This window comes from Rhipicephalus sanguineus, chromosome 1, assembly GCF_013339695.2.
Source record: "Rhipicephalus sanguineus isolate Rsan-2018 chromosome 1, BIME_Rsan_1.4, whole genome shotgun sequence".
Classification (NCBI taxonomy): domain Eukaryota; kingdom Metazoa; phylum Arthropoda; class Arachnida; order Ixodida; family Ixodidae; genus Rhipicephalus; species Rhipicephalus sanguineus.
Window position 1 is genome coordinate 190828079 of NC_051176.1, and position 20260 is coordinate 190848338.

A 20260-nucleotide genomic window follows, 5' to 3' on the forward strand; every position below is an offset into this window, starting at 1 on the left:
CTAAGCAAAAGTGGGACGAGGTTTGTAACTCGATTGACGGTCAGGTCCGAAATGGCAAATCCTGGAACCTCCTCAAACACCTGCTCGACGACACCAACACCCGCACGAATCAGCGTCATTCGCTCGCGAAGATACTCCATCAGGCTAAACGGACCGCGCCACCGGAAGACGTCACCAAGACCCTCGTGCAGAAATATCTCCCGCTTCCCACGGGCCCTTCGACTCCTCACCCAGAATACCTTGGTACCGACAACACTCAGACGCCGACTTTTCCGTCGAAGAGGTGCGGCGAGCTCTCCACGAACTCAATGGCCGTTCCGCCCCTGGCCCCGACGGCATCACCAACAAGCTTCTACGCAACCTGGACGACCCCTCCGTCACTTATCTCACAGACACCATCAACGAAATATGGAAAAAGGGCGAGCTACCCGATGCCTGGAAACTCGCCCACACGATCCTCATTCCTAAACCGGGCAAGGCGCCGAGCCTAGATCACCTGCGTCCCATCTCGCTCACATCATGCGTGGCCAAGGTGGCTGAACACGTCGTCCTCAACAGGGTCGGTCGATACCTCGAAGATCACGATTGCCTCCCACACCACATGATTGGCTTCCGGTCAGGATTATCGACTCAAGACGCTATGCTACTTTTAAAGCATCAGATTCTCGACGGAGGTAACACTCAGGACACTCGTGCCATACTCGGCCTCGATTTAGAAAAGGCCTTCGATAACATCACACACTCGTCCATTTTGAAGGCGATCGCAAACCTCGGGCTGGGGCGTCGGTTTTACGACTTTGTCCGCTCCTTCCTCACTGGGCGCAGAGCCGTCCTCTGCGCAGGAGACCTGGTGTCGGAAGAAGTCGAGCTCGGACAGCGAGGCACTCCCCAGGGATCCGTCCTCTCACCGACGCTCTTCAACCTCGTGATGATCGGACTCTCCGAACAACTCTCAAAAATCGAGGGGTTGAACCACACAATCTACGCGGACGATGTAACCATATGGTGCTCCACAGGGTCGGATGGCTTCATCGAGTCCACCCTACAGGAGGCCATCGAAACCACCGAATCCTACCTCGAACACACCGGTCTCAAGTGTTCCCCCGCGAAGTCGGAGTTGCTGATATACCTGCCCAAACGCCGCGGCGCAAAGCCCAAAGGATGGCAACCCCCGGCCGAACGCAACATCATCCTCCACACCAGAGATGGTCGTGCAGTCCCCAGGGTAGACTCCATTCGGGTCCTGGGCATGATCATCGAGTGCCGCGGAACCAATACCCAAACGGTGCAGAAGCTCAAGACTAGGACTGATAACGCCATACGGCTAGTACGTAGAGTGGCCAACCGGCACCACGGCCTGAAAGAAGACAACTTGATGCGTCTCGTACACGCGTTTGTTCTGTGCCATTTCACGTACGTCGCTGCCATGCACAAATGGCTACGTACTGAGCGCGATAAACTGAACGCCCTTATTAGAAAGGTCGTTAAAAGAGCCCTCGGCCTCCCTATGAGCACTTCCACGGAGAAACTCCTCGAGCTCGGCGTGCACAACACGCTTGAAGAGATCGCCGAGGCTCAGGAACGGGCGCAGCTGCTCCGACTCAGGACCACCAAGGCGGGCCGCCATATTCTGCACGAGCTTGGCTTCTCCTCGACGGCCGGGGACCCCCCAGAGTGGACGCCGGTTCCCCGTGAAATCCGAGATCTCATCACGATCAATCCCATTCCGCGAAATGTACACCCCGACTACAACAGAGGCAGGCGCCTTGCGCGGGCGACCGCCTTTCTCAAGCGCATAGACGTGAAAGAGGACGACGTCTCGTTCGTGGACGCCGCTGCCTATCGCAACAACCGAGCCTTCGCCGCGGTCGCGGTTTCATCCACGCAGCGGATCCTAAACTCCGCCACTATCCTCACCCGAGACCCCGAAGTAGCTGAGCAAGTAGCCATAGCCTTAAGTGTGCTCGACAGCAAACGAGAAGTCATCTACAGCGACTCTAGAGCGGCCATGAAAGCCTTCGAACGTGGCGTCGTCTCCGATCAGGCGTTACGCATCCTCCGCAGCGTGGATCCGAGTACTCTCAAGCATCACACCGTCATCTGGTTCCCTGCCCATCTCGGCCGGGTGCCGGGCGCCCCGTCCAACCTCAACGAGATCGCCCACGACGCAGCGCGCGCGCTTACCGACCGCGCCGTCACAGGGAAACCTCATCTCGCCGAGTTAGAAGCCAACCGGGACGCACCCATTACGTATAACGACATCACAAAACACTTTTACCTTGGACGCCGCATTTTTCCGCCCCCGCATCCGAAACTTAACAGGCCGCAGGCGCTAACCCTACGCTTACTGCAAACGCACACATATCCAAACCTCGCCAAGCTTCATGTTTTCTATCCCGACGCGTACCCCAGCGACACGTGCCCCTCGTGCGGACACACGGCGACACTCACACACATGCTCTGGGAGTGTAGAAACGCTCATCCCGGCTCTACCTCACACAAGTGGGAGACGTCCCTCAGAAGCTCGCTTCTCGCCGACCAGCAATGGGCTGTCCAGCAGGCCCACGAGGCGGCCGCCAGGTATTCTCTGTCGGTCCCTACGTGGGAGACGCCCGCTACGCGCTGAGCGCGTTCTGCAGGACGTAAATAAAGTTTTTCCAATCCAATCCAATTAACGGCCTCCCCTCCAGTCACCCTTATCTTCCATTAGCAATCCCCGCTGTCCAACCGCGACAAGGCATCGGCGCACTTATTAAGTGACCCCTTTATGTGAGAAAATGTGATGTCATACTTTTGTAATGCCAAGGCCCATCGGTTCAGGCGTGCACTGGATGACATGGAGCGGGTCAGGTAGGTCAGCGGGTTGTGATCAGTCACCACCTTTATTCTGGCGCCAAATAACCAAGTGTCCAATCGTCCAAGCGCCCACACAACAGCAAATGCCTCTCTTTCAATAGCCGACCACTTTGCCTGCTGAGGAGTGAGCTTCTTACTGAGGAATGCAATAGGTTTCTGATCTCCATCTGTCTCTTGAGCCAAACAGGCCCCTACACCCCTTTCCGAAGCGTCTGTCGTTAGCACAAACTCCCTACCCAGGTGTGGAGCACTTAATGAAGGCACGGCCTTCAGGGCCAGCTTGATAGCATTAAATGCCCTTTCACTTTCTAAGCTCCACGGGATGATGTTGGGTACACGGCGGTTTGTCAGGTCTGTCAAAGGGCGCACTATTTCTGAGTACGCGGGTATATATTCCCGATAATAATTGAAGAGCCCCAGCGCGCTTCGCAGGTCTTTCTTTGTACGCGGTGTTTTCAACTGCGCTATCGCACTTACCCTATCGGGGTCGGGGGAGTGAGACCCTGAACCAACGATGTGCCCTAAGTACCTAACCTTCGCTTGTGCGAGCCTGCACTTTTCCGGGTTAATCGTTAGACCCACTTCCGCTATAGCGGCCAACACCGCTTCCAAGTGACGTACATGCGACTCCCAGCTTTCCGAGTACACTGCTACATCATCTATGTAAGCACACGAATACCCTCTATGCCTTTGGAGTATTTCATTATTAATCCTTTGGAAGGTCGCGGCAGAGTTGCGCAGCCCATACGGCATTACTCGCCACGCGTATAGACCACTTGTGGTCGCGAATGCGGTAAGCTTCTGCGAGCTCTCTTCGACCGGTATCTGCCAGTAGCCTCGAGTCATGTCGAGTAGCGTTATGTAGTTAGCCTTAGCCACTTCATAAAGCAATTCCGCCGTTTTACCCATTGGGAAATTGTCTGGTTCTGTGACTGTATTTAATTGGCGGTAATCAACGCACATTTTCATTGTACCGTCTTTCTTCGAAACGCATACAACCGGGTGCGCAAAGCTGCTTTCGATAGGGTAAATCAAGCCCCAATCCTTCAACTCGGATACCTGTCTTTCCACTTCCGCTCTCAGCGCTACCGGCACACGGTAGGGGTAGGACTTCGCTGGCGTCGTGCCCGGAAGCAGGGTAATTTTGTGTTTACCCACTTTAGACATTCCAGGCTTTTCTGAAAAGGTGTGCTCATACTTCTTCAATACTTTACTCAATTCGTGTGCCTGCGTTTTCGACAGGTGTGTACTTTCCTGGAGTATTGTAAGTATGCCATTGCCTCTCCTATTACGCTCCGGAATTGTTTCCAACTGGCCGAACTCTTCGTCTGTTTCAAACACTACAGCCGCGTTATGTACCCGGACGTAGTACTTTCTGAGGTGATTGGCGTGCACCCATTTTTCCGCACCTTCCGGAAACCTGACGATGTAGCTGTCTTGCCGCACCTGCTGCACCACTTCCGCGGGTCCATTCCACCTCGGCTGCATCTTTCCCACCTGTCCTGTCTCAAGAACCAGTACCTGCTCCCCCGTGTCAAACTCTTTTGGCCTAGCTCGAAGGTTATACTTCTCAGTGTACATCTGCTGTATTCGTTCCGCGCGGCTGTCAACTGCACGCGCTGCTTCTGTCATTCGCTCACGGAGCTCCGTGAAATATGCAGTTGCACTTTTATTTAGACCTATTGGCGGCTGCCAATCTCCCGTCCAGCTTTTCTGTAGTATGTTTAATGGTCCTTGGGCCAAGCGACCATACATTAGCTCGAACGGTGCCACGCCTGCTATCTCATGAGGAATCTCGCGATACGCCCACAGGACACATGGTATATAGCGGTCCCAATCTCGCGCATGGTCGTGTATAACATGTCTCAGCATCGCCTTAAATGTTCCGTTCCACCTCTGCACTAATCCGTTACTCTGTGGGTGCTCTGGCGTTGAAAACCGTACCTGCACCCCCAGTCTTTCTGTCAGCTCCTTAGTCAACGCTGCAGTAAAGTTCGTGCCCTGATCACTGCATATAAGTTCAGGTACCCCATACCGCGAGAAAATATCTAACAGCGCCTGACAAGTTGCACTCGCGGTCAAAGCTCGAAGCGGAATGACTTCGGGCCACCTCGTGCATAAGTCAATCATGCACAAAGCATACTTGTGGCCGCGTGAAGATGCAGGCTCTATGGGACCGATACAGTCGATGTATACCACCTGAAATGGTGTTTGCGGTCGTGTGAGGGGGGTGATTGGCACTCGATCGGCCACCTTTCTACTCGCGAATTTCTGGCAGGTAAGGCAAGATTGACAATGCTTTTTGATGTCCGCCGGCATTGTTGGCCAAAAGAATGCACTACGAACGCGCTCTTTCGTTTTCTTTCCTGAGAAATGGCCACCGCAAGGTGCATCATGAGCGAGCTCCAGCACTTCTCTGCGACGTGTTTCAGGTAGGACAAGTTGATTACACTGCCTCCCGTTCAAGAGTTCCCGGTGGAACAATAACCCACCCTTTATGAACATTCCGTGTGTACCCTCACGTGCCTGCTCCCATGGCAATCGCAGGGAGCTGTCCTCCCGTTGCTCTTTTGCGAACATCTCATCACCCGCCTCATTCGTCGTTGCTTGTCTTTCTATTGTAGACCCCACTGAATCTAGCCGGTGCTCCGGCGTCTCCTGAGCACTCACTTCATCTTCGTGATCAACTTCCTCAGCGGCATTCCGCTCCGCCCTCACAATATGAATCGCCAGTTCCCGCGAGTTTCTTTGAATCTGCTCAAGCTTCTCTAGCGTGTCCGGCGTTAAGAGGGCGTCTACTCCTTCAGCGAGTTTTTCAGTAACCGCGCATAGTTCCATCAGCTCCGGAGTAGTATCTCCCCCTGGAATGTGCAGTGCCAAAGGGACGTACATCAAATCAGCGGGGACAGCCTGCCCGAATGCTCCCCTCAGTCGCACTTTCCCTACTCCCTGGAGTTTCGCTACTTCCGGAACTAACTCTCCCCTGATCACTGTTATGTCTGCTCCAGAATCTAAGCACGCGTTAAACCTGCGCCCCGCACTTACCAACTCTATCCATGTTAAGCTCGACCTACCAGCTGTGCCCCTTTCGGTTGTTATGCTCTCCGCCGCCGGTTCACATGCTGCCCTCGCAGCGAGCCTCTCCTGAGGGAGACGATTTTGTCCCTGCTCCGTGGCTGGAGTTGTCATTTGTGAGCATTGCCACTGATAGTGCCCGTTCTCGCCGCATGCATAGCATCGGACACCCATTCTCTCATTTCCCTGCAATGACCTGTCTGTCATGCGGCGATTGAACACTTCGCCATTCTTCGAGCTACCCGTGACTGTTTTACTCGACTTTCTCGTTCCCGTGCTTTCGTCATATTTCTGTGCTAGCTTCGCCAGGTCGTGAGGTCTCAGCCATTCTGCCGTCTCGTGCTGTAGCACATACGCACGCATGTCTTCACGCATCAGCTGCTTGACTCGGTCTGATATGAGCAATGCCCGCAGCTCCTGAACACTACTAATCTCTCTACTGCGGAGATAATAATCTAGTAAAATCTCGAGCCTTGTGGCGAACTGTCCCCACGTCTCATCTCCCTTCCGGCAGGCATAGAGGCGGCGCTTGTACTCCTCAGGGGTGAGCTTTAATTCATGCAGGATAAGGTCACGAACCTCGTGGTACGAAAGCACTCGGTCATCCGCCCGATTTGCCACCAACGTGCGGCTATTTTCGTTCAAGAACGGCACAATGATAGCGCCCTGTACCTCGTCAGGGATCTCGCAGCTTCTCAGCATGTTTTCAGCGCTCCGGAACCACGCCGGCACAAGCTCATCGGAAACTGGCATTGGCGGAAGAACTGCTCGCAACTGATCCGCATACCGCGCCAAACCGCAGCTGTCGCTCCGCCCCACTTCATTGTTCGCGTGCGATTGAAGCTTCAATTTTTGCAGCTCGATTTGGAGCTTTAGCGCTTCTATTTCCAGCTCCTTTACACGAACTTGTACAGCTGGATCAGCGCTTTCTACAGCACGCACATCTGCGCTATCAGTATCTACCGATGCCTCATCACGATCTAGCTCGTGGTTCTCACTAGTCCCATCTGCCCTCTGACTTCTGGTCACCCTAGTCGCCATGGTGCTCCCGGAGAAAACAGAACAGGGACCCACATGTGATTTCTGTCGGTAGCTGCGTCGCCACGCTGGCTCCTCGTCGAGGCCTCAGTCAGCAGATCATGGGAGCCGCTTTCCGATGTACTTGGACGGATTCGTACCGTTCAGTCTCTGCCTTCTTGGTTGGGACGACGGCCGGTCGTGCAATGACTCTCGTAGTACTCGTCGCTCCAGCAGTCGCCAGCCGCTCCGGGTGAGGTGCCGATGTCCGGGGAGAGGACGCTGCCGATGTTGATTGCAGCTCAGTTGACTGCCGCACTCGGTGTTGTCTCAGGTTCAGCCTTCTCGAGCTGCATACTTGCATGCGCCGTTCCGAGGTACCTTTTTTTTTTCGCCCCACCTCTCTTTGCTAAGGTTATGTGCGTATACACAGGACTGTGGGATGTCTCATTGTCCTCCAGGAAGCCGCCACGTCATCCTGTCGACTGCGCCAGTTAAATTTGGGTCGATGGAGGTGATCCCGATGGTTCGGATGATCGTGGCGACACGTTGAAAGACTGGACAGGCCCGGTTGTTCAGATCTTGGCAAACTTGGGTTTATTTACACATTTTTACACTGTATGACAAAACAAAGGCCGGGGCGGCCACTGAACAGCTCTCGCGACAACAGCTGGGCTGGGCCCGCACCAAGCGTTCAAGCCCTTAAGAGAATATCTCTAAGTCCTTCGTCCCTGGATCAGAGTCGGCGCCAAGCACGACCTCTGTCCCCTCCGCAATCTCTCCGTCGAGCACCAAGCTCTCCCCTCTCCTCTCCTATTTCTTCCTTTAAATCCACCCTGTCTCGTCTGAGACCGCCTTACGGGACCAACCCTTTTCGGTACTCCACCAATGAAGCAGAGAACTTTGTTTCTCTCAGAGACGTGTCTCCGCCTCCGCGTTCCCACGCTTTGCTGCCCTCACTATGCGGCAAGCCAACTAAAAACGCCATCAATCACATACAAAGTCAACGTACACTGAAATGAACCACACCAACGTGCCCAGTTTACTATGCCGTCTCGGACCTTGTCTGCGACAAGATGCCGCCGCCTGTTGCAATTACTGCAAAACCACGTCGGTGCTCCTTCAGTGAGGACCGTCGCGACGGCGACACATTGTTTACGTTGTCAGTCTCCGTGAGATCGCTTCCGCCGTACGGGTGACTCCGCCGCGAAAGGAGCGGTCGACAAAAGGTCGCGGGGTTCGGCTACAAAGGCGCGGGTAGAGGCGAACGGCCTAATGGCCCTTCCGAGCGCCCCTTTTCCGTCACGCGCCATCCGCGATTAGTCACCGTTGATCCGTACTGGGGAAATCGTCCCCCGAACATAACTGACGGCAAACAGCAGGCGCCGGCAGCTTCGAAGAGAGTGAGCACTGGCCTCTGTGTGAAAAGAGGGCGCCTAAGGAAAATGACAACTTCACGCTTCGTTTCTAAACTCTCTTTGCCGCGCACGACTGTGAGATTTGGCTGCTGTATATATGTTTTAGATGCGAAGCAGCTTTTGTTCGGGGCTGTGTCCGGCGGCGGTGGTGGCGTCCGCGCTCCACTGCGCATGCGCCTACTCTCTCTCCCACTCTCCTCCTTTACGCAGGTGTTCGGTCGCCTTCTCTCCTCTCCTCCCCCACGCTGCAGCCGCGGCGCAACCTCTCCTCCCACGTGATGCAGCCGCACCGCAGCCAAATACAGCCTGTAACCCGCTCTCTCCCCTCCCTCCCCGATTTTATGTGTATATAAGCGCGTGCGCTCGGTCGGCTTCCGTCATTCTCGCTTCGCACCCGTTCATATGAGTTGTAACGTCAACGTCGGCGCCACTAGTTCACTCGGCGCTAACGGAAAGCAACGCACAAACACAACATAATGATAACACAAACACTAAATACAAACCTCACACACTAACGGAAACGCCGAGTGAACGTAACGGAAACTTGGTGTGCGCCCCCAATTTTGGTCAGCTAATTGATTGGTCAACTGGTCTGAATGTTTTACGAAATTTACCTCATCGTTTGATACGAACGAATCATACAGAATCCTAAACAAATGTAGTGTATATGTATGGAAGTCCTTATTAACCTTATTCGAGATTTCATTCGATTAGAAGCTTTTACTATTTGTCTTTCGAAAGTTTGCGGATTTGTATTATTTGCGTTTTTACGAGCCGTCGCATTGGAATCAGCTGATTTAGCCCTTTAGGGGTTTATTACATTTTCTTGGAACGCCGTATAGTGTCACAAAAATGGTACATGGCGACACAGAGCGTACAAAAATTTACGTGCAAAACGTATATTAACCCTTTGAGGGTCGAATTTTTTCGCGAAATCCAGTACAAAAATGTGTAATTTTTTTATTGCTGAAATAAATTGTTCAGACGATTCTATTTAAGAAAAAAATTGTCTAAAATTTTTTTTCGTGACCGTAAAGTGACAAAAAAATCAGTTTTGTTGCTACATACATATGGTTTATTCGTAGTAAAATCAAGCAGAATCCTAAAAAAAAGAAGCTTCACAGTTTTTTATGAATAAAAATTATGCATTGTATTAAACATAGCTCACAAACATACAGAAATAAGCGTACCAGACTACGTTTCCGGTTAAAAACGCTCGTGCTCAAACACTAAAAACTTTTCAGCGTGTGATAGTCTTTGAAGCATGGCTCCCCGCGCACGCGTTTCAGATGTCGCTCCTTGATCGTCATCGGAGTCCGAACTCGTCAAAACTCCTCGTCTGACGAACTGAAATCCAATGAATCAGATTCTGATCGGCAATTGGGGAATAGTCCGCATCGGAAGAATCGCTGCTCGACTCACCGGCAGCAGCGCAACCGACGCGCGCTTCCATAGCGTGAGCGAACTGCGTTAGTGAGCGCACGGAAGAAAACTCTATGGTTTTGCGCCCGTCCGGAAAGCAAAACGAGTGAAAAAGCTACAGTAATACTTCGTCTTATCGCCAACAAGACGTAGTTAGTTTTTCCGAGAACCCAAAACAGGAAACGCAATCACGGCGGCGTCGTTTGTGTAATTTAGCGCCGCGCGGAAACAGATGTAATCGCGCGCCGGAGTGCAATAAATGAGAGAGTAACAAGCGGTCACCCTTTGAGAGATTAGAAACCAAACAGCCATCCGCTCTGCGGGCGCAAGAAGCGAAAACCACCCGAAGGACGAAACCGAAACGAGCCGGACCGCGTGCGCGCGTTCTGATGTGAGACTACAAGCCGCCGCGCCTCTTTGCAAAGAAAACAAAAAAAGACGGAGAGACATTGGCGCATTAAAAAAATTACACGAATTCCCGAAGCGTGGCAGCACATTCCAAGCAAGAGAAAAGGGAGAAGGCGCGCGTTTGAAACCAAACCGCGCCGCGGGCGCTCTCGGTTGCGCAAGCGTAGAGTCACTGTATATGCTACCTTTAGGTAGCAGAGTTGCGCATCTGTCTTCCAACGCCGCTAGCAACCATGCATTGCAGAGAAGCTGCCGCTTAGGCCAATTTTTTTATTTCTCGACGCCGCCGCTGCAGCAAACTGAATTAACACTAGCCATCGGCAGCCAATGTTTATCGCCCGTCTTCGACACGCCAGACAGGTTAATTGGCGACACGGTAGGCATGTCGCCTGCAAAAACGAAGTGCGACTTCACCGCATAGCTGTGGTTGCTAGCCGGACCTATGCGCAACTCTGCTACCTAAAGGTAGCATATACAGTGACTCTACGCAAGCGATAGCCGGCGCGCGGCGCGCCATTTTGCGAAGCATAAAAAAAGCAACAACGGAGAGACACCGGCGCATGAAAAAAATTCCACGTATTCCCGAAGCGTGGCAGCACATGCCAAGCAAGAGAAATCATCGAAAAAGGCGCGCACTTTAAACCAGCTGCACCGCGAACGCGCTCGGGTGGGCAAGCGATAGGCGGCGCGCCGTTTTGGGAAGCGAAAAAAAAATACAACGGAGAGACATCGGCGCATGACAAAAATTCCACATATTCCCGAAGTGTTGAAGCACAGGCCAAACAAAAGAAATGATCGAAAAAGGCGCGCGTTTTAAAAATAAACGCTATGCCGTACATGTACGACGAAAACCCTTTGGTACCAGGAAGCTTCTGCCGTACATGTACGGCGAAAACCCTGAAGGGGTTAATAGCAGTAAGGAAAAGGTGACAGAAGAATGTAAAATTATCCGCACTATGGCAGGAGACGCGAATGCGTCAGCAGAATACATAGTACATGATGTTATTTGAAGCGTAACCATGGGATAACCACAACTGCAACGAGGATATGTTTTACGGTTCTTGCTGTACGTGTGGTCGAACATGATTACGTAAATACGGACAAAATGCGGTGTCATGATCTTCCTAAAAAGAAAAAAAAAGAAAACCGTCTATAAGTGACACTGACTAAAAAAACGACAAATGCTTTCCATAGATATGGCCATAGGTTGCTTTGGGAATTGAACATCTCGGTTGTCTGTTAAACAGCCTCTGAGCACACGGGGCTCTGACCACGAGGTCCGTGAATTGTCCTGGCTACCTACCAGAGCTTATTACGATATAGTATATCCATCACAGCAATGAGTTGCTGTCATCTTTCCGCAGAGCAACAAGGTGCATCAGGGCCTGTATTTAGACACACACAAATGAAAGAACAAAGAAAAAGCTCTTACGCTAAATGCGTTCCTGACGCTCGACATATCATTAGCGAAGGCTAAATGACCATCACGAAACAAAAACTTTGCGAAGTCGACCTCAGAAGCGCATGCTCCACGATTAATTGCGCACGTTGTGCACGCAGGCGACGTGGGTCACTACGACGATCACGGGCAGCTGTACATCGTGGACCGCGTTAAGGATCTGATCAAATGCATGGACCAGCAGGTGGCGCCTGCAGAACTCGAGGACCTTGCTGATGCGCCATCCATTCGTGCGCCAAGTGGCCGTGGCAGGCGTGCCGCACCGTCAGATGGGGGAGGCGCCCAGAGCCTTCGTCGTGCTCACCGACGAGGCGCGCGCCATGTCTGCAGATGATGTTGCGAATCAACTCAGCGAAATGATCGCGGGTATGTGACACCATGCAGCGGGCGTCGTCTTAGAGCCTCACCTCGTTGTAATACCCACGTTGTATTACAAGAAATGAAGAGTGAACAAAGAGTAGAATGTTTTTAACACGAAAGTGTTTTATGCCGGGGTCCACCAAGACATCACTGACGTATTTCCGTCACAGATATGACATTATAAAATGTACACTAACAGATGACAAAGAAAAACTAGAAGAAAAGTTCCGTCGCTGGGAATCGAAACCACGACCCCTCGATCCACAGCGCGCTGTGCTAAACGGCTCGACCACAGAGCGGACGTTCTTCAACTCACTAACGACGAGCTATTTATATACACCATTTACCGCTGGCAGTACCCAGAGTTTCGTGGCACTTTAGCGTGTTCTCGTTATCACCAGCGAAATGGCGCGAAGGGCGCGCTTTAAAGGTCGTCGCCCCGTTCGTTGCGATCCGCGCGCGCATCCACCAGTACTTTGTCCTATAGGGCGTGGTCGCCCGTGCGCGTGCGCTTATCTCGTGATGGAGGCGGTTTGTACGTCTTGTGCGTTCACCGCAAAGGTTGCGTTGAAGTTACACAGCGCACGAAGGTCACTTCGCTCATTGCAGCAGCGGCGTTTGCGAAAGGAGCGCGCTGCTCTAACACGAAAAAGTAACAAGTGTGACAGTTGTTAGTTCGCGCTTGTCCTGAGTATACTTGTGCGTTCGTTTCGTGCGTCCTTCTTTGTGTTTGACGGTGCTATAGCTGCCAAACAGCAATAGACATTGTACAAGTTCTCATATATCAATGCACAATAAACGCTCAACTACCTCTGTGAATAGGCGTTTCACTTTCTTGTTATACCGATTCCTATCACGGAGGGATCAGCCATGTTTTTTTACAACATTGCTAACCGGCGGCTGTAAATGGTGTTCAAGCACCGAAGCAACGACAGAGCTGCGATGTTGGCGTGCGTGCGTGCGTGCGTGCGTGTGCGTGTGTGTGTTTGTGTGTGATGCTGTCGGCAGCAACGGCGAGCATTTGTGACCAGGACAGTCGCCATAGTGTAGCCATCCCTAGATGTTGACATATAATGGCGTTCTCCTTTAGGAAGCAATAGACGGAGCATGCTGGATATTTATAAATTGTTAGGGCCACAACAGCCATGGGCTCACCTCTGACCATTTGACATCTGCGTATTGGGCACCAGATGAAGAGGGAACGGGCAAAATAGTAATAACATGTCCTACGTTACTGCTAACGGGAGGTCTAATAGCAAGGTTTGAGCAATTGACGGAAGAAGAATAAAGACAAAGACGGTACAATATCTAAATCCACTAAAGGAACAATGATCGCCTGTTTATGCGGATTTAGTACGACTTGGTACTTTACATGGGCTAGAGCTGCCACACTGATCCGCTATATCCAATCTGTTCGCGATATCCAATTGGGATGCGAAATGAATCTCACTCCGCATTTTAAGGCGAAGCTTCTATGAGTTACAGGTTTCGCTGGCGACGGCATAATTAGCGCACTATGCCGCCGCCACCACATAGTTCAGGGGTGCACACAAACAGGCCCCCAAAGGTGCGCTGGTCGCATGCGTATTTGTATGCGCCGTTGTCCAATAATTGATGCTCTCTCGATCGTGGGCTTGTCGGTGATCAGCCGTTTCTGATACGGAAATCTGATGCTTTATCGAGGTGACTCGTCATTTCACGTTGCCACATTTCATTCTTGTCTGGATATGAACGCATGACCGTCGTTGTTGCCTGTTCCAATTGAAGTGTTGCGCAGCTATATAAACACGTGGATGACGGTCCTAGAGTCACTGGAAAAATTTCAGAGTATCACATCTGTTTTCCGCGCGCCGCCGCCGACGCGATTGGCTTACTCGCATCACGTGACCTTTCGCCGCCATATCCCTTCCAAGCGCTTTGGGTGCAGGCGCGTTCAATGCAGAGCGTGGCCGGACATTTAGCAGTACCACGGTCCCCAAAAGTCCTTCGTCGCTTTTTTAAACGCGTCATGCAGACAGGGGCGTAAGCAGACATTTTTTCCGGGGGAGGGGCCACCTCCTCGATCTCAAGTGGGGGCCTGGCAGGCAGATATGGTCGATTGTCATTTCGAGCTATGTATGCCACGGGAAAAAAAAAAAAAAAACGCCAGGCCTGCGCGGAAAGCGCAGCACAGTCACAGCGAAAGCTGGAAGGGCGGCATTTCTAGAGCCTGTTATAAACTCTCCTGTGGCTACTAATACAGATACATTAGCAACGTACCCACTACGCAACAAAGCGTAATTTTCGGGAAGTTGGGAAGCACCCAGCACGACATTATTCGTTGTTCTGCGGAGAAGCGCGGTACCATATGTAAGCGATTATGTGCAGTTTGTTGATGTGGCGGTTGATGACGATGAATAATTATGGTTGCGCCCTTTGTAATGGGTTGGAAGCTTTAAACGACCCACTAGTTACATAATGCATATTGTGTGACGCCCGGTCGTTATTTAACTGTCCCACCCCGCTTTATAACACACTTTAACCAGAGAAACGTAGAGCGAGAGAGAGAGAGAATTGACTTTATTGAGACCCTGAGGAAATGGATCATGGGAGCCTTATGGGCTTCCTTGGCAACCAACAGAAGTGCACTTGCGAGGAACCCACTACGCTATAAATCATTGTAATTTTTGAGAAGTAGGGCAGTAGGCACTGTGCCATTTTTCGTCAGACAGCCGTGGTACCTGCTAAACGCATGTAAGGCATTATGCGCACTTCGTTGATGCTGTGCGTGATGACGATAAAGAATTATGGAAGAGCTCTTTGTAATGGGTTGGAAGCATTCAACAACCTACTCGTTGCGCAATTCGCATTGTGTGACGCCTGGTTACAGAATTCGCGTTGTGCGACGCTTGGTGCTTATTCTACTCTTTTACCACGCTATATTGCATATGCTAATGTGGTTCCTTCCCGACATGAAGCCTGTATAGGACCTTTTTGCAAAGCAGTTTCAAGCACCGGCATGGCTCAGAGGTTGAATACTGGGCTCCCACGCAGAGGGCCCAGGTTCGAACCTCGTTCCATCCTGGAATTTTTTCTTATTTACTTTTTTTTTTCTTATTTCGAGCGATACTGGTTACGGACACCGGCGGCGGCGGCGGCGGCGGCGGACAACTACGGCACCAAAAACGGCCGGTGAAATGATCTCATAACAGCTTTCGCTGTAATTCGGGGGGGGGGGGGGGTACGGGCCCGGTGTGCTACCCCCCGGCTACGCCACTGCATGCAGATGCCAGAAGAGAGTAGCTCACCATCAATCGAACGTTACTGATGAGCTACTCTGGGAATCTCGTTTGCCGTGTGGGAAAAATTAATGTCAAAGAGCGCCGTTCTACGTGGTTACATAGTTGGCCTGAACGAATTCGCCCCCCTCGAATAACACTCCTTCCTGCAGTGAACTACACTAAGTTTGCTGGAAAAAATCTTATGCGACAGGATACTTCACCTTTTCGGTTCGCTATGGTCAGCGATATTGAAAACTACATACCTTTCTATTTGCTCGGCTGTTTATATCTCGATCTGTTGAACAGATTAGGCATGCTGTCCGAGTTATAAGCGTGTCACGCACGAGAGCGAAATCGAAGATTTATTAAAATAATAACTGTTTACTGGTGTACCTTGAAGGCAATTGTGGCATGATCATTTAGCATTGCACAAAACAGAAGCGTGGAACTCTGTTGATAAACTTGGTGTAAGGCAACGTCATCAAGCGTATTTTTAAATTTGTTGCAAAAAATGTTGCTAATGCTGCATTGCGCCGAGCGTACCCTTAAAATACTGTATAGTTGGTGAGAAATGGTCACAGCAGAAAAAAAAGCAGATCCCACGCATTGAGGGAGTCGATTTTATGCGAGCCCTAGGTCTATATACATACTGTGTTGCAGTAGCATGCGCTTTAAAAATCCCGGGATGTCCTATTTCTGATCAAAATAACATAAAGAACGGTGCCGAGGAAGTTTTAATAAGAGCGCATTATGAAAAAAAAAAGTGAAGCAATGCAGAAACCGAACCCCAGCTGTTTACGCGCTGGCAACGCCAAAAAAAGAACTGTTTGTCTGAACAGAGAAAAATATTTGCAAATTCATTGCAACGTTGAGAATATTAAGGAGACAAGAAATAGGAAATGAAATAATTAGGTAGCGATGTCAATCATTTTTGATGGCCTTCTACGTATCGCAAGATAAGATGCACCTTACCTACCGCACACCGATTCGCCCGTGCGTTCGGCTGCTGGCGTTCCGAATCAAGACGTCGCGCACAACGTCCAATTACCGTACACACACAACTTCTATTACACATATCAACCAGTTGAACAGCAAGCACGGTGTGCAAGCAAGCTATGCGTCCGCGATCAGTCGAAGGACGCAATGTTGAATGTTCTCGATGTTGTTCGATAACGTTTTCGAGTGCAGTGAACCCGAACACCGACTGCAAAGCTAGCGCAAAGAGTCAAGATTCACCAAATGTCGAAGTAAATGGCATCTCGCACGATGTCACTGCGCTAATGCAACTATGTTTGCAGCCACGGACCTAGCGAACACGCCCGAGCGTGACACGAAAAGAGACCGATGAAGCCATGAAGAGAGTTCGCGAGCACACGGCAACATTCGCCGTACGTTTGATTCGTTGCACCGCTAACCGCGCAGTCGATCCATACCTGTCGATGACTCGAAATCTCTTCTAATATCCTCTTGAAGAAACACACACACACATAATGCCGTTCTGCCGAGCGTAACACGGCACTGAGGCTAAAAGATTGGTCACTTCTCAACACACGCTAGCAACGCGCCAGACGGTCTGGAAGGGACATGGCCGCCGCCACCCAATGTTGCCCGCGTGCAACCTACCTTTGCGGTACTCTGATTTTCCAGTGACTCTAGACGGTCCAGTTCCCGGCATGGAGGAAGGGGACAGTTGGGAGGGAGAATTGCGCAATGCGATAGAAAGAAAGGAAAGTAGTATGCCGGGCACGCACACGCCAAGCTTCGCTTGCACCCATTCCCCCGATAGGGCTCCTCCTGAATTTTTATGTTCGCTGATCACACCTTGTCTGTAATTCGAATATTTTTTTAACAAAATAGAAGGGGGGATGTAGGTTGAGGAAATGAGCAAATTGAAGCAGTACAACCACGTTTTGATGAAGTAGGCCCTTTTCATAATGCAAGAGTGCGCTTCCCTGCGCTGTCATATTCGCCCAACTAATGGCGGCACCTGTCGTGCTTCAAATGGACACGAGGCCCTAGTTTGCACTTGCAAGGGCTTTTTTATTGCGCGTGTTTTTATCAAGAGAACTGAATGCATTTTCCTGCGTCATAGCACGAGCAAACTGCGCTTGAACACGCTGTTTGCATAGGTGACTAGCTGCCTTTTGTTGGGCTAACTGCATCGCAGGAAAGATAGCTTTACTATTATGAAAAAGGGTCTACTGTGTACGAGGGACACTTTGAGCGTGAGGCGTACTTTGACGTGGTGCGCTCATCTTCACGAGGTAGCGCAGAGATTTAATTTGTATCCATGAAGTTGCTCGAGGAAATTTGGTGCCCCCGATCTACTATATACGTGGCGTGAACTTGCCCGCTCTTGTGAGCCAAATACACTTTGAGCCCTTTGCTTACCACAAGCAAATGAAAAGGTTGCTTTTGCATCGAACGCAAATACTGTGCAACAGATGCGCAGCTTTCCTATCTTACCTGGATGGGGGCGGAAGTAGCTGTGCATTGAGGAAAAACACCAAATAAATCCGTTAACGTTGCAATCAAAATTTGGAAGTTTATTTGCGAAACAGGAGAGGAGAGGAGAAGGAGAGAAAGGAAAGGCAGGGATGTTAACCAGTCTAGAAGGACCGGTATGCTGCCCTACACTGGGGGAAGGGAGGGGGCAGATATAAAGATAGAGAGAGAAGGAGAGCACGCACGCACAAAGTAACACACATCTCACAGTCATGCTAACGTCGTTGGTCTATAACCACCGGTGCAGGTCTGAGGCCTTCAAGAAGTTGAGCACTGCCTTCGTCGCCTTCACCCGCGATGACCTCTCAGGACGACTTTCCAGAATCGTTTCTGCCGTCATCAGTCTGGGATCTATGCGAGCAAGAGCGACTGCGAGGGATTTTCTCTGCGCATTGTAGCGAGGACGGTCGCAGAAGATGTGCTGTAGTGTCTCCTCGCTACCACAGTTGTCACAAAACGGGTTGTCAGCCATTTGTATTCGAAAGCAGAATGAATTCGTGAAAGCCACTCTTAGCCATAAACGGCAAAGCAGAGTGGCATCATTTCGGCGTAGTCCCGTAGGTGTCTGAAGACGCAAATTGGTCGGGCAGTGGCGGTGGTGGTTGTGCAGTCTGCTTGCTGTATTACAAGTGGAGGAAGTCATTTCTTGTGCAGCCACCCGAAGTTTGCTAGCAGCATCGGTCCTTGATAGGGGTATTGTCTCGAGCCTGTCACCTGGGAGAGCTGATCGAGCAGCATTGTCGGCGTGTTCATTGCCTATCAGGCCGCAGTGACTTGGCAGCCACTGAAATGTTACGTGGTGTCCTTTCTCTAACGAAGTATGGAGGAGATATCTAACCTCGAAGACCAACTGCTCGTATGGTCCGTGCCGCAGGGCTGATAGCAAAGATTGCAGGACTGCCTTCGAATCGCAGAAGATTGACCATCGTTGAGGCTGTCGCGTTTGACTACACAAAGTGCAGCGCGAAGAGCGGCAAGTTCTGCTGCTGTCGATGTCGTTGGGTGGTCTGTCTTGAAACTGACGTTGATAGCTTTCGCTGGGAAGACCACTGCTCCGGACGAACACTGGAGGGTTCACTTCAGCAGTACACTGCATGTGTGAACATGTAACGCGTGTTCACTTTGTCCAGATCTCTGTCCGCGTCGTAGAGGTGTGAGTGTACACTCGTGAGCACGCGAGCAAAAGTATACGGACCACGGGAGCTCGTGCGGAAATTGCCGCCTGCGCCGTCTAGTCGCGAGCCGTCTGCTGTTCAGAGCATTCCTCAGGCGAATGCATTGCCAGAGCAGTGCTCTCGACAACAAACGGCTCGCCACTAGACGGCGCAGACGGTAATTTCGGCAGGCGCTCCCGTGGTCCGTATACTTTTGCTCACGGGTGTACATATTCGCTGTGTGCCACATGCGCATGTAACCCTAGTGCTGTATCTGTATACGTAAGGAAGAAATGTGCATTATATTCTCCTTTTAATTCTAATACTGCAATGTGAGCCCCCGGAGGAATCCCTTACTAGGAGTACCTTTTGAAAGATTATTTTGTACCGAGCAGTTTTTGCTGCCTGTCTTCGGTCAATATAGTGTGCCAAATAATAGTGATAGTGTCGCTCACTACTTTCTTAGGCTAAAGCTAAATTTATCTTATATCGCAATGAAAGCAAGTTAATTGTTAGCTGATAAAGAGCATCACTAAAAGAACTTATTATTCTTGTATTGCTTTAGCGCAACTCAGTTTGAGCATGAAGGAAAAGGGACAAGACTCAAAAAAGGAAAGCTCTTTTTTAATTCCTTTATTTTTTCACGGGTGTCAGAGTTATTGGCGTCATTAGTTAGTTTTGTGAGAATATTATGGACAAGACTTCGCAGCACAGTTACAATTAGGTTTGTTCAGTTCTTAATTCTTGAATAATTCTGCAGATGTAACTACCGAGTTGAGCATATTGCCTGCCTCAACTCCTGGTCTTGCGAATGGCTTTGCGATTAGGCGTGATAAATATGTAAATTAATATGCACTATGTATTTGTTTCTTTCTCTTTTTTGTCCAGAAACTTCGGCGCCACACAAGCACCTCCACGGGGGTGTGCAGTTTATGGAAGAACTGCCGAAGTCGGAATCGGGAAAATATCTCCGCCGGCAGCTTAGAGATCAGTATTTGCAATCTATCTTATGAACACACATCAATAAACAATTACTATATTGTTTCGGCTGCTCCATTGTTGCAATGCTCGCTTTTATCAACTTCGATTTCGATTTGAACTTACCTAAAACTATTGTGCGAAGAAAACAAGATTGTCATCATAGATGAAATAAGAGCGATTACCCTGACAACGCATTTCAAGGTTGACATGGCCCCAGGACAACTCAAGGACGCTGACAACTCACGAACGTTGGGCTGAATCGCCGTAATTAAGTAACGCAGCTCGAACGGACAGCTCGTAGTACATATTATACTGAACGCATGACTCGACGAAAAGCCGCGGTGA

The 20260-nt window shown here is 50.6% G+C and overlaps 1 protein-coding gene across 1 annotated transcript in view; it reads left to right on the plus strand.

Moving 5' to 3' along the window:
• LOC119380921 (luciferin 4-monooxygenase-like) overlaps positions 1–19947 on the plus strand; it is a 60180-nt gene extending 40233 nt beyond the window's left edge. The window contains 3 exon segments of the mRNA XM_049412298.1: positions 11757–11863; positions 11865–12021; positions 19823–19947. Coding sequence (XP_049268255.1) covers positions 11757–11863; positions 11865–12021; positions 19823–19947 — 389 coding nt within the window.
• Positions 19948–20260: the final 313 nt, after the last annotated feature.